The sequence below is a fragment of the Trachypithecus francoisi genome, unplaced genomic scaffold (genome assembly GCF_009764315.1).
Source record: "Trachypithecus francoisi isolate TF-2019V2 unplaced genomic scaffold, Tfra_2.0 Lachesis_group10, whole genome shotgun sequence".
Lineage (NCBI taxonomy): Eukaryota > Metazoa > Chordata > Mammalia > Primates > Cercopithecidae > Trachypithecus > Trachypithecus francoisi.
The window spans coordinates 2880080-2893649 of NW_022681455.1; the positions used below are offsets into that span (position 1 = coordinate 2880080).

General features: G+C 43.7%; 1 protein-coding gene across 3 annotated transcripts in view; it reads left to right on the forward strand.

Moving 5' to 3' along the window:
• RIPK1 (receptor interacting serine/threonine kinase 1) overlaps nt 1-13570 on the forward strand; it is a 46598-nt gene that overhangs the window by 12663 nt on the left and 20365 nt on the right. For all 3 annotated transcript variants that reach the window (XM_033216071.1, XM_033216069.1, XM_033216070.1), the window contains exons 2-7: nt 67-289; nt 1076-1232; nt 4293-4430; nt 6373-6598; nt 8696-8845; nt 12984-13060. In XM_033216071.1, the coding sequence (XP_033071962.1) occupies nt 126-289; nt 1076-1232; nt 4293-4430; nt 6373-6598; nt 8696-8845; nt 12984-13060 (912 nt within the window). In that variant the 5' untranslated portion in view covers nt 67-125. The remainder of the gene's footprint in view (nt 1-66; nt 290-1075; nt 1233-4292; nt 4431-6372; nt 6599-8695; nt 8846-12983; nt 13061-13570) is intronic.

A 13570-nucleotide genomic window follows, 5' to 3' on the forward strand; every position in this document is an offset into this window, starting at 1 on the left:
TAATAATAATAATAATTATATATATATTCTTGTTGCCCTAAGGTGTTGTCTCTGTTTTCTTTACAGGGTACAGCTCTGACAGGGGGAGAAAAGTGGCACCATTTTGGGTATTCTTGAGCTTCAGAATGCAACCAGACATGTCCTTGAATGTCATTAAGATGAAATCCAGTGACTTCCTGGAGAGGGCAGAACTGGACAGCGGAGGCTTCGGGAAGGTGTCTCTGTGTTTGCACAGAACCCAGGGATTCGTGATCATGAAAACAGTGTACAAGGGGCCCAGCTGCATTGAGTGAGTGGGGAGCAGGGGTGGGTAGGCAAGCTCTGAGCGGGACGGGGACGTTGGCTGCTGCAGAGCCGCTGGTGGGTAGAGTGAGAGAGAGCCTGCCAAGATGTCAGGGTGACGACGGCTCTTACGTTATTGTCACTGACGCGGACTCCGAGGCTGGGTAGTGAAGGGCTCACAGCTAGTAAGTAAGAAAAGGGACATGAACAAGAAGGAAATAGAGAAAGATAAAGACATAAGTGTGGTGAGGGGGACGATGAAAAGGGAACAGGAGGATGGGTGAAGACAGACCTATTCACTTTCTTCACATTTTCAGTGAGGACCAGCCCTAAGTATGAAAATAAAAAGGCAGTTCATTCCTGAGAGGTTCTGAGAACCTTCCCTTGAAAGCAACCAGTAGAGTGGTGTTACCCCTGTCCCTCCTTTGTCAGAGTGGTTTTGAGAGAGGCTGTTTTTTTGGTTTGTTTGTTTTTTGTTTTTTCCATCACACTGTCCAGCACGGTCTTTTTTCAGGTTACCTTGCTGCTGTTCATGTGCTTTTCATTCATTGATTCATTCATTCATTCATTCATGGATTTCCATTTTTTGAGCATGCACTGCCAGTTACTGGGCAGGAGAACTGTGAAGAAGTGAGAAACTGCTCTGCCTTCTAATGCTTCTGGCCTGTGCCTGGAAGAGAGGTACAGACTCAAGCATGACCCCAGCACGTGGGAGTGATGTGTTGGAGGTGTACACCAGGCTCTTGAGGTGCTGGCTCTGCCGGCCTCAGCATAGCACCTTTCCTGCCCACAGGCACAACGAGGCCCTCCTGGAGGAGGCGAAGATGATGAACAGACTGAGACACAGCCGGGTAGTAAAGCTCCTGGGCGTCATCATAGAGGACGGGAACTACTCCCTGGTGATGGAGTACATGGAGAAAGGCAACCTGATGCACGTGCTAAAAGCCGAGGTAGAGAGGGCCCCTCTGCATGGGGATCCCCAGCGCTTGGGCCCTGGCTGTCTGTTATGGCTGCCCTTGGGGTGTTTGTTTGCAGCTCATTAGTATAAAATTTGCAAACTGCTTGGTAGTTTGAATTTTCTTTTCCTTTTCTTATAGAGACAAGGTCTTGCTATGTTGCCCAGGCTGAACTCAAACACCTGGTCTCAAGCGATCCTCCCACCTCAGCCTCTCAAGTAGCTGGGATTACAGGCTCAATTTCCTGAAGTCAGTTTCTCCTTAAAACATCTCTGCCTTGATCCGGCTCAGTGGGTCACTCCTGTAATCTCAGCACTTTTGGCAGGAGGATCACTTGCACCTTGGTGTTTAAGACCAGCCTGGATAACACAGTGAAATCCCATCTCTACAAAAAATAAAAGGTACCTGTGAACAGAGCAAGACCCTGTCTCTGAAAAAGAGAAAATCTTCCTTGCCTTTTGCTGCCCTGTGAGTGGTCTTTTCATCCTCTCGATCCTGCGGACAGTCCTCCGTAGTCTGTGTCTTAGGAATGTGATTGGCTGTTTACCATACCTGTCTGCTGTTCTGCAATCTACAGTTCAGAGACAGGCCCTGTCTTCATGATGCAGACATCATCTGATGTGGAGTATATGCATGATGGGATGACAATTAAATATGGATTGATTAATGAAAGGATGTACATTATAAATGACCGTAAGAGCAGACAGAATATTAGTGGTTACACTTTGATACCATTCAACAAAGTTTTATTTTAAAATAAATATAGAACATTAGCGGCAACAACACTGGATAGGATTTAAAACAAAAATAAAAATTGTTTACCAAAATCAAATTATTTGACAACATTTTTAAAAGCTAATGTGCCTGTTAAGATGAAGGCCTTGCGCTAGTAGCTTATAAATCAATAGCTAATATGACGCAGGCAGTAAAAGGAGGCAGGTAACTAAATGAGTGGTATGGTGTGATGGTGGTTTTTTTTTTTTCTTTTTTAAGAGAACGAGATCTCACTGTGTTGCTCAGGCTGGAGTGCAGTGGCACAGTCACAGTGCACTGCAGGCTTGAACTCCTGGCCTTCAATGATCCTCTCACCTCAGCCTCCTGAGTAGCTGGGACTATGGGCATGAGCCACTGCACCCAGCTATGTGGTGGTTTTTTTTTTTTTTGAGCGGAGTCTCGCTCTGTCACCCAGGCTGGAGTGCAACGGTACAATCTTGGCTCACTGCAACCTCCATTTCCCTGGTTCAAGCAATCTTCCTGCCTCAGCCTCTTGAGTAGCTGGGATTACAGGCACCTACCACCATGCCTGGCTAATTTTTTTATTTTTAGTAGAGACAAGGTTTCATCACATTGGTCAGGCTAGTCTTGAACTCCTGACCTCGTGATCCAACGGCCTTGGCCTCCCAAAGTGCTGGGATTACAGGCATGAGCCACTCCCAGCTGATGGTGTTTTGATAGACATACTCATTGTCTGCTGTGGGAGTACAGACGAGAGAATACTCAGCTTGGGACAGACAGGAAGGGCTTCTAATGTGAATGACAAGTAGATGTTTTGAAGCAGAGAATTAGGGAACAAGTGTTCTAGGCAGACGGAATACCATGTAGAGACTGCCAAATTTGGGGAACTGTAAATTCCTGGGTTTGGCTAGAGCATAGATTGCACAAGGTATGGGGAGAGGTGGCGGGATATGGCTGCCTTTATGGCAAATACTCCCACTTTTCCACTTTCTTCTCCTACCCCACAATTGCCAAGCGAACAGGCATCTCACAGAAATACCTTTGGGAAGGAGAAGAGGTGATCACTCACACTCATGGTATTATAGTTTGATCAGATTGCTCTCCACCCCAGAACGAGAGAAAATCAGCTGTTTGAAGTAAACATTTTGATTGGGAAATAAGTCTTTGGTCTTCCATCCAAGTACTAACCAGGCCCAACCCTGCTTAGCTTCTGAGATGAGAGAGAAATCATTTGGGACATGAGGCATTCTGCAGGATCAGGGAAAGTTCAGGTGTGCCTGTTTGGACTCAGTCAGGACATCAGGAGGACCTAAGAGAGAAACAGAAAGAGAAGAGAGAGGGGGAACAACTTACTTTGCTTGCTCAGAAGTTTTCCCTAAGTCCAAAGGTATACCAAAGAAGAAGGGAAAACATCTCTTCTGCTACTTTCTGTATGGTGGTGATCAAGCTATAACAGTGTAGTTCAGCTACGTTACGTCATAAATATGGTTTGAGGGACAGACTTGGAATCTCACTTTTGTCATTAAAATTTTTTCCTGTTAACCAACAACCAAAATACATACAAATTTTTAGGAAACATCTTGTTTGTATACTGATTTTTGTTGTTGTTAAGCAAAACTGTAGTTTAACCACTATAATAGAAACTGGAATTGTTTCTGTTAATATTGATGTTCACATAACAAGAATACCATTATAGGAACCAGTGACCTGAGACTCTACAAAAGCCTGAAGTATCTGCTACCAGGTCATCAAATAGATATTAATTCACTTAAGCTTTGTCGTTTTAACATCATGTTTATCTCAGATTTTTCCATGATTGTAATCAGTGTGAACATGTTCCCTTGTATTCTTTTTTCTCTTAATGTTATTTTACATGTGACACTTCCATGCCATTGTTCATGTCCTTAATGTGAACTTAGTATGACATCATGTGAGTATCCCATAAAAAATGCTTGCTTGTATATTTATTCATCCATTCATTCAGCAAGCATTCCAGGTACAATCCTAGGTTCCAAAGATACAGTCCTAAATAATATATATTTTTGTTCTCAAGGAGCTTAATTTTATAGTATTTTATGCATTACCAAATTATCGTGGGATTTTTGTTTTTACACTAACAAAATACAACATGAATACCTTTTGCCCCCCAAGAATGAAATCTTTCTTGTTTCCCAGTGACAGCAGTGCTGTAGTGCATCTGCTGGAAGGAAACCTGGTAACCCTCTCCTCAGGCTCAGATCCCACCACCCTTTCATGAAACAGTTGCTTTGGCCTATTTGATTACCTTTCCATTCATAGACTTAATATCACTTGTTTTAGATGAGTATCCCACTTTCTGTAAAAGGAAGGATAATTGTGGAAATCACTGAAGGGATGTGCTACTTACATGGAAAAGGCGTGATACACAAGGACCTGAAGCCTGAAAATATCCTTGTTGCTGATGACTTCCACATTAAGGTAAACCATCATCTGTAGGCTTCCAGAAACCTGGGTGATTTTAGTTTTAATTCTCCAATGTAAATCCATTCTTGTAAACTGGAGGAGCTAAAGGAAGACCTAGCTCAGCTTATAACTGGTGATGATGGTGCTGAAAGGCTCTACCAGCAATTGAAAGACGCAGGCTTGATGGGATCAGGAGATAACTGTCAGGATAACTCATATCTTTTGGGGAGGAATGGAATTGAGTGGGGGAGATGAGAAGTCCTCTTTCCTAGATTGTGTTTTTCTCCTCTGTTAGAAACATTCAAAAGTTGCCCTTTTCATCCTGGAATGGACCATTGGTGCCATAATGTTCTCCAGGAAATCTGTGTCACCAAGACTCCCTTCCTCTGGAAATGCAGGGGAATGTGAGGGTGTGTGCAGAAAATCCTTAGAGTTCAGATATGGCCTAAGAGTAAGATCAGCGGCCGGGTGTGGTGGCTCACGCCTGTAATCCCAGAGCTTTGGGAGGCTGAGGTGAGCAGATCACCTGAGGTTGGGAGTTCAAGACCAGCCTGACCAATATGGAGAAACCCCATCTCTACTAAAAATACAAAATCAGCCAGGCGTGGTGGCGCATGCATGTAATTCCAGCTCCTCAGGAGGCTGAGGCAGGACAATCGCCTGAACCTGGGAGGTGGAGGTTATGGTGAGCCGAGATTGTGCCATTGCACTCTAGCCTGGGCCACAAGAGCAAAACTCTGCCTCTAAGAAAAAAAAAAAAAAAGAAAAAAAGAGATCAGCAGTGCATCAAAAACCTCTACTTTGAAATTTTGTTTTATATTTGTATTTGATTATTTACTTCTGTCTGTATTTTAAAAAATCAGTTTCCTTTGAACACGTTCTTTCCATTGTCGTAAAGGGAACAAGGGAAAGGGATTTTTCTTTTGTTCATTCAAGGGCAGGATTTAGCTAGCGGGGAGTGTCATATCTAATTGGCTTTCGCAGCAGGAATGCAAGCAGAAGCATCCAAAAGGGGAAGCAGCCCTGGGGGAGGCACTCAGGGGCTGCTGACACAGGGGCCTCTCTCCACCAGCAGGTTCTACGTCTAGTGCTTTGTCCTAGTCTTGGACAGGCCTTTAAAAAAAGGCCTGGGAATAAAAATTCCTCATTCATAACCTATCTTCAAATTCATGACTTCCCTCTTATGTCGTGGGTTAGAATCTGTGGATTTTAGGTAATCATGTGCCACAGTTCATCCCCACATGCTTGCTTGGATTCCTGCAGGCAGAAGTGGAACTGGCACCTGTGTTCTCTTCTTAACTGCACTGCTCTGTCATTTTGCCCTGCCAGCTCTGTTCTTGTTCTGTGTCTGACCTTGGTATTTTTCTCTCTGCCTTTTTGTCTCTTTTTCTCCTCCTTCCCACCCCTTCTTCTCTTAGGTTCAGGCTACAGCTCAAAACAAGCAACACTGCAGTCCTTATCCTCAGTGTGTCTTTGGGATCCTTGGGCACTCGCATCCATGGGCCTCTGGACGCCATTTGGGGAAATAGAAGGTGTAGTACTTAGCCACTGTCTGCTACATAAATGTGCAGAGAAGAAAATAACCGTTTTCCCCTAAGCCCCAGAAATAGTTGAAAAACATATGCAGAGTCAATGGGGAATTAGAACAAATATGTTTGGTTGTTACTGTTCTTGTCAGAAACATCTTCTGCTTTTCCCCTCCCCCTTTATTGCATAAGGAATGCGATACCAGAATTTCATGTGAACGTTTCCTGGGGGGAGATTTTACAAATGGCTGAGGAGACACACAGTTTCTATGAGTCTGTTGAGAAGTCGCCGTTGTGAGCCTGCCCAGTGAAACCATTTCAGGAAAATTTACCATACCTTATGTATACTGGACAAGCCCTAGATTTAAAGTCAGATCCGATTTGTTTATGGCCTTCACCAAATAATCCCAGTGGCTCGATGTCTTTCGCAGATCGCAGACCTCGGCCTTGCTTCCTTTAAGATGTGGAGCAAACTGAGTAAAGAAGAGCACAATGAGCTGAAGGAAGTGGACGGCTCCTCTAAGAACGGCGGCACCCTCTACTACATGGCGCCCGAGCACCTGAACGACGTCAACGCAAAGCCCACGGAGAAGTCAGATGTGTACAGCTTTGCCGTCGTACTTTGGGCAATATTTGCAAATAAGGAGCCATATGAAAGTAAGGCATTAGAGGAGTGGGGTTTGATATGAACCAACACTGTTATATGAAATAATGGGCTTCAGTGAAATCAGTTAAGGTTTATAATTGTTTATTCTTTTAATGTCAGTCTTACCTGCTCAACTGTGAGTTCCGTGAGGGCAAGGACCATATCTGATTTATCCACTGCTGTCTCCTCAGCATCTATACTCACTATGCCTGGAACTAATAGGTGCCCAGTAAATTTTTGTTGAATGAATGAGTAATTCCATTTAGGAATCAGTGATCATAGGATGAATAGGAATCTTGATAGCGTGTCATTAGCTTGAGAGGTGCTGTGAAATTCCAGGGTTTTTCCTAGACAGGAAAGTTGATGGTTTCTGCTTGTGAGGACTTAGCCTTTCACACTACAAGGCATACACTTCATACTTTCACTCATTCACTTACTTCTTCATTCAAGAATTCTTTCTTTTCAGTCCCTACTGTGGGCACTTTAGTCGGCATTGGGAATATAAAGATGAGTAAGTCGTGGCTTGTGTAGGAGAACAGAGACACTCTTCAGTTTGTTAAGTGCATAAACTAATGGATGTTTTCCTGCATACTCGTCTTGGGTGATCATCAGCTCCCGTGGTTTGATGATCATCTCTTTGCAAATGCTTCTTAAATCTGTGCCTCTGGCTCTGGCCTGGATATCCACTTGTCTTACGGTCAGATCCATTGCAGGCACCAAAGGAACCTCCAAAGCAGCATCCCCCAAACACACCCATCTTGTCGACACTGTCCTACAGCTCGCCCTGCTTCACTCCTCTTCATATGCTCAGGAAGTGGCATGGCCATCCTTTTACCAAGTTGCCCAGTAAGAAACCTTAGAGTCATCCCAGACTTGCCCTTGCCCCTCTCTCCCACATTCTATCAGATCTCAAAACCTATGAATTCAAGATATATATGTGACTCAAGATATATCTGCAACCTGTCTGCCTCTGTCTGTCCCCACTGGCCTCTGCTTAGTTCAAACCCTCATTGTTTCTGCGGCAGGCTCCTTCCACCGTCCACCATTCATGTGGCAGCCAAAATGGTCGTCCTAAAAGGCACATGTGACCCTTTCCCTCACATATTGGAAATCCTTCCCAGATGCTCCATGGTCTTCAGGATGAAGTTCGAATTCCTCAGTGTGGAATAAAAGGCCTTCATATTCTGGCCTTTGCTTCTCTAATGGCCTCATCCCTAACCCTCCCTTCTTTGTCAGTGCACAGTTAGACTGAGTGAGGAATTTCTAGGATGTGTCATGATCTCTGTAACTTCTAGTCTGTTGATGTCCTGCTTCTCTTGCCTGGAGTCGTCCTCCTTAAGTCCCCCTTTCCCATTCTTTACCTGCTAATTTTTCGGGACTCAACAAAGCCTTCCTGGACCTTTTTAGTCAGGGTTGTGCTACTGGAACCCCTTGTACATCCTTCTTTTTTTTTTTTTTTTCCTAAGATGGAGTCTCACTCTGTCACCAACCTGGAGTGCAGTGGCGCAGTCTCGGCTCGCTGCAACCTCCACCTCCCAGGTTCAAGCAATTCTCCTGCCTCAGCCTCCCGAGTAGCTGGGACTACAGGTGTGTACCACCATGCCCAGCTAATTTTTGTATTTTTAGTAAAGACAGGGTTTCACCATGTTGGCCAGGATGGTCTTGATCTCTTGACCTCGTGATCCGCCTGTCTCAACCTCCCAAAGTGCTGGGATTACAGGCGTGAGCCACCGTGCCCAGCCCCATCCTTTTTGAATAGCAGTGATCACGCTTGTGTTTTAAGTCACTCTCATTAACCTGAGCTCCTAAAGGCAAGGACTGTCCCGTATTTGCCTTTGCATACGGAGCATGCCGTTGGCCTTGCCCACATAATCTCTGTTCCATCAGCAGGTAGCTTTGTTGAGAATTTTGTTTTATCTGCAGACATTAAGATATTGTGTGGTCATGTCAGCTCTTTGTCATAAGGCCATTCCACTCTATGGAATGAGGCAGCTATACCAGAGGCTGAAAAAAATGAGCAGTATTGTTCAAGTTCTGTCACCTTCCTGCCTGAGAGAGGAGCAAGACCTGAAAGACAGTCTCAATCTCAGCTCCTCTTTGCTTTACAGATGCTATCTGTGAGCAGCAGTTGATAATGTGCATAAAATCTGGAAACAGGCCAGATGTGGATGAAATCATTGAGTACTGCCCAAGAGAAATTATCAGCCTCATGAAGCTCTGCTGGGAAGCGGATCCAGAAGCTCGGCCGACATTTCCTGGTAAGAGCATCTTTTCTGACTGTGTAGGATGCATCGTGTGTGGTGATTTTCCTAGTAAGATGTTGTTAGGAACTTGGTTTGAATCCTCAGAAAACTGAGTTCAACTTTACTTGTGGTTTTAAACTGATTTTCTAGATTTCAAACATGTTGTTCAATGCAAAGAAGCCATCTCTCTCAAAAGCATGAAGGCACTTAGGCCTTCTTGTTTCCTTTTTTTGTAACTAACTTTTTAACTTGGGTTTAAATATAACAGTAAATTTAACATTGTAACTGTTTTCAAGTGCACTGTTCAGGGGCAGTAAGTATAGTCCCATAGTACATTCACTCTCCATCATCTCTCTCCCTGCCCCCTGGTAACCACCATCCTACTTTCTGTCTCTATGAATTTAACTGCGCTGAGTACCGTATATAAGTGGAACCATACAATATTTGTCCTTTTGTGTCTGGCTTATTCCACTTGGCATGATGTCTTCGAGGTTCATCTGTGTTGTAGCAGATGTCAGAATTTCTTTCCTTTTCAAGGCTGAATAATATTCCATTGTATGAATAGACTGCATTTTGTTTCTCCAGTCATCCGTGTATGGGCACTTAGGTGGCTTTCACCAGCCTTCTTTGCTTCTTCACTTCTTTTATTTCCATCCCCTCCCTTGTTTAGCTGGCATCTTTAGAAAGTCTTTTGCCATTTACATTGGCCCTGTCATACAGGGATGGGGAAAGGTGCCTGGATGTTTGCTGAGCAGTATTCTGTGGTGTGGATGCACCACAGTTTAACTCTTCACTCCTTGAAAGACTTGTTTCCAGTTCTTAACTGTTGGGACTAAAGCAGTTGTAAATATTCATGTACATGTTTTTGTGTGAACATAAATCTTCGTTTCTCTGGAATACCAAGGAGTGCAATAGCTAGGTTGGGGTTGTATGGTAGTTTCATGTCCAGTTTATTTAAAAAATTCCCAAACATTTTCCCAGAGGGGCTGTGCCATTTTATATTCGGTGTCCGAGTGATGCAGGTTCTTGCATCCTCACCAGTATTGGGGACCCAGGCCACTCACACTTCTGCTCAGCCAACTACAAATTTATTTGAGTATTCCCACAAGCCCCACTTCAGGTCTGGGAATTCATTAGAAAGACTCACAGAACTCAAGAAAACATTTTACTTATGTCTCCCCTTTTACTGTACTGGGTACAATTCAGAAACAGCCAAATGGAAGAGATGTACAAGGTGAGGTATGGGAGGAGTGTGTACAGAGCTTCCGTAGCCTTTCAGGACACACCACATTCTGGTGCTTCTATGTGTTCAGCAACCTGAAGCTCTCCAAACCTTCCCATTTAAGGTGATTTATGGGAGTTCCATTACATATGCATGATTGATTAAATCATGGTCATTGGTGCTTGAGCTTAATCTCCAGTCCCTCTCTCCTCACTGGAAGTCAAAGGTGGAGCTCAAAGGCCCAACCTTCTAATTATAGCTTGGTCTTTCTGGTTGCTAGCCCCCATTCTGAAGCTGCTTAGTTTTCTGACCCCACCCAAAAGACACTCTTAGAAGACTCCAAGGATTTTAGGTGCTACCTGCCATGAACAAAACCAAACCTTTCTGATTCTCCAAGGTGTCTTATTTTATTGTTTCCTTTCTGTTTAGATAACTTTCCTTAATCATTCTTTTAGGATATGTCTGAACTCTGTCATTCTAAAATTTTTTTCCTTATAGGTAAGGTGTTATTTTTCTCTTGCTGCTTTCAAGACTTTGTCTTTATTTTTCAGAGATTTAGTTGTTGTTTGTCTTGGTGTGGATTCCTCTGGGTTTATTCTGTTTAGGTTTTGCTCAGCTTCCTGAATCTGTTGGTTTATGCCTCTTACCATATTTGGGAAGCTTTCGGCCATTATTTCTGTAAGTACTTTTTAACCCACACTCTCTTTCTCTTTTCCTTCTGGAACTGTGACAACATAAAAACTGTATCTTTGGTTATAGTCCCACAGGTCCTTGAGGCTTTCTATTTTTTTTTTTTCAGTCAGTTAATTTCCTCTCTCTTGTTCAGACTGGATAATTTCTATCATTCTGTCTTCCAGTTCACTGATTTTTCTGTTTCTCCTTGATTCCACAGTTGAACCATCTACTGAGCGTTTTTTTTTTTTTTTTTTTTGAGAGGAGTCTCCCTCTGTCGTCCAGGTTGGAGAGTGCAGTGGCACAAGCTCCGCCTCCCGGGTTCACTCCATTCTCCTGCCTCAGCCTCCCGAGTAGCTGGGACTACAGGCGCGTGCCACCACACCCGGTAATTGTTTGTATTTTTAGTAGAGACGGGTTTCACCATGTTAGCCAGGATGGTCTCGATCTCCTGACCTCATGATCCGCCTGCCTCGGCCTCCCAAAGTGCTGGGATTACAGGCGTGAACCACTGCGCCCGGCCTACTGAGCTTTTTATTATATTTTGGTCGTTGAAGTTTTCAGCTCTAAGATTTATATTCTCCCCTTTTTCGCTGAGACTTTCTATTTTTCATTTGTTTCAAGCAGGTTCATAACTATTAATTGAATTGTTTTTATCATGGCTGTTTTAAAATCCTTGACAGGTAATTCTAACATTGCTGTCATCTCAGTATTGGCATCTGTTGATTATCTTATTTCATTCAGTTTGGGACCTTTCTGGTTCTTCATATAAGGAGTAATTTTTCTGTTGAAACTTGTACATTTTCTTACTGTGTTGTGAGATTCTGTATCCTCTTTAAGCCTTCTGTTTTGGCTGAGCTTTTCTGACACTGCTCTGACAACGGAAGAGTGGTGGCCACCTTACTAGTGCTGGGTGGAGGTAGAAGTTCAGCCTCTCCACTCAGCCCTTATTGGCGCCCAAAGTCAGAGGCTCCTCTTCCCTGCTGGTCAGGGGTGGGAATTCTGGCAGAGTCCACATAGTCCCCACTGACACAGAGGTGAAGACACCTCATTACGACTGGACAATGTTAAAAGTCCTGATTCTCCACTGGACCTCCTCTGACACTTCCCCAGTGGGGAAGTGAAGGGGGGTCTTGTTACTGCCATGTGGGGCAAATCCAGGCTATTCTTGTGTTCTTCTGACACCATAGGAGTGGAGGGGCGCATTATCAGCTGGCAGGTAGGACAGCCCTGGCTTCCTGTCGGGCCTTCTCTGACATTACCCGGTGGGGATGTTAGGTTACGTTGTTACTGTCTCACGTGGTTGGATGTGGAGGCTCTCTACTTGGCCTTAGCTGCTGTGGGTCAGGGTGGAGCCACAGGGTTTTTCTGTGGGGGTTGGCTGGAATAGAGTGGTTGTTGACTAAAAGTTTTCTCCGATCCAAGCACCATCCAGACCTGACCCTGCCTAACTTCCAAGAGCAGACAAGCTTGGGCACATTCAGGATGGCATGGCTGTAGACTGGCTAAAGGTTTTCTGGCTGCCCCTTGCTTAGTTCTTTGGCTAGAAAGAGCAGGCTTTGGTTGGAGATTTTTTTATCTGTGGCCGTTGATGGTTTGAGGTTGCCACCTTTTCAGCCAAGTCTGAGATAGGAGGAAAAGAGAAAATCCAGTGAACTCACTCTCGTGTGTTTCATCTGATCCCGAGGTTTCCTGCTGCTCTGCCTTCTTCTCTTCTCCTTTCAGAGACTCTGTACGTGTGTTTTATAAATAATACATAGGATGTTTTTGTTGTGCTTAGAAGGAAGAATAAGAAAAAAAGTATGTCCACTCCATCTTCCTGGAACCGGAAGTTTCTTTTTTCTTTGAAGGCTAACAGCTCTAACCCATTACACTAAATCCTTGCTCTGAGTATCCCAACCTCTCATCAACTTGATGCCAGAGGGACAGAAACATGGAGTTCGCCCATCCCTGTTCAGCTGGAGATGAACTCACATCAGGGAATGGCTTGGGTTGCAGCCGGATAAACTGCAGCACGAATAAAAAGCGCAAAGAGCACAGGCTATTTCGGCAGAAACCCCTGGTTTTCTGTGTTAGCCCATCCCTTGTTCTATTAATCTTATTAGTCTCTATCAGAGTCAGTGATTTGGAGCTTAAATTGTTATTTTACTGCTTTGCCCACAGACTGAGGTAAGTAATTCAAAGACAGTAGATGGCTAATATTTTTTATTTTATGTTAGAAAATAATTAAGAAATTTAAAGTACATTTTATTCTTACAGGCATTGAAGAAAAATTTAGGCCTTTTTATTTAAGTCAATTAGAAGAAAGTGTAGCAGAGGATGTGAAGAGTTTAAAGGTAAGCAATATAGCAGATGCTTGAAATATTAACATATCAAAATATATACTGTCAATCATGAAAACCAAAACAATGTAATTTGTTATTGAGATTTGAGGTAAGCTAGCTTGGTAAACATATAAAACAAAATGAGCAATTGTCTGCAAATATCATCCTGTTGGCATACTGGACCCATTTCTCCTTCAAAACTCATGAAATGAGAGAACACATATATAGCAGTATGAAAACAAAAGCACAGTGTCACTGGCAAAGAATGGAAAGTACCATAAGTGGATCAGTCATTTTGAGGAATTCTTGAAAGATAGAACGACCACAGATTTATTCTGCTGAGACATATAACAGAAAAGGAGTACTAACCCAAGGCATAATGCTGAGGAAGAGGTGCCGGAGGGGCAGTCTTGGGTCAGTGTGCAGAAGTAACAGCACAGTCACCTGGGGCGCTGACAGGGGCGTCACTGAGAACCTCATTTATGCTGTTTAGGAAAGTTGGCTTCCCTCCCTACTTCCCCT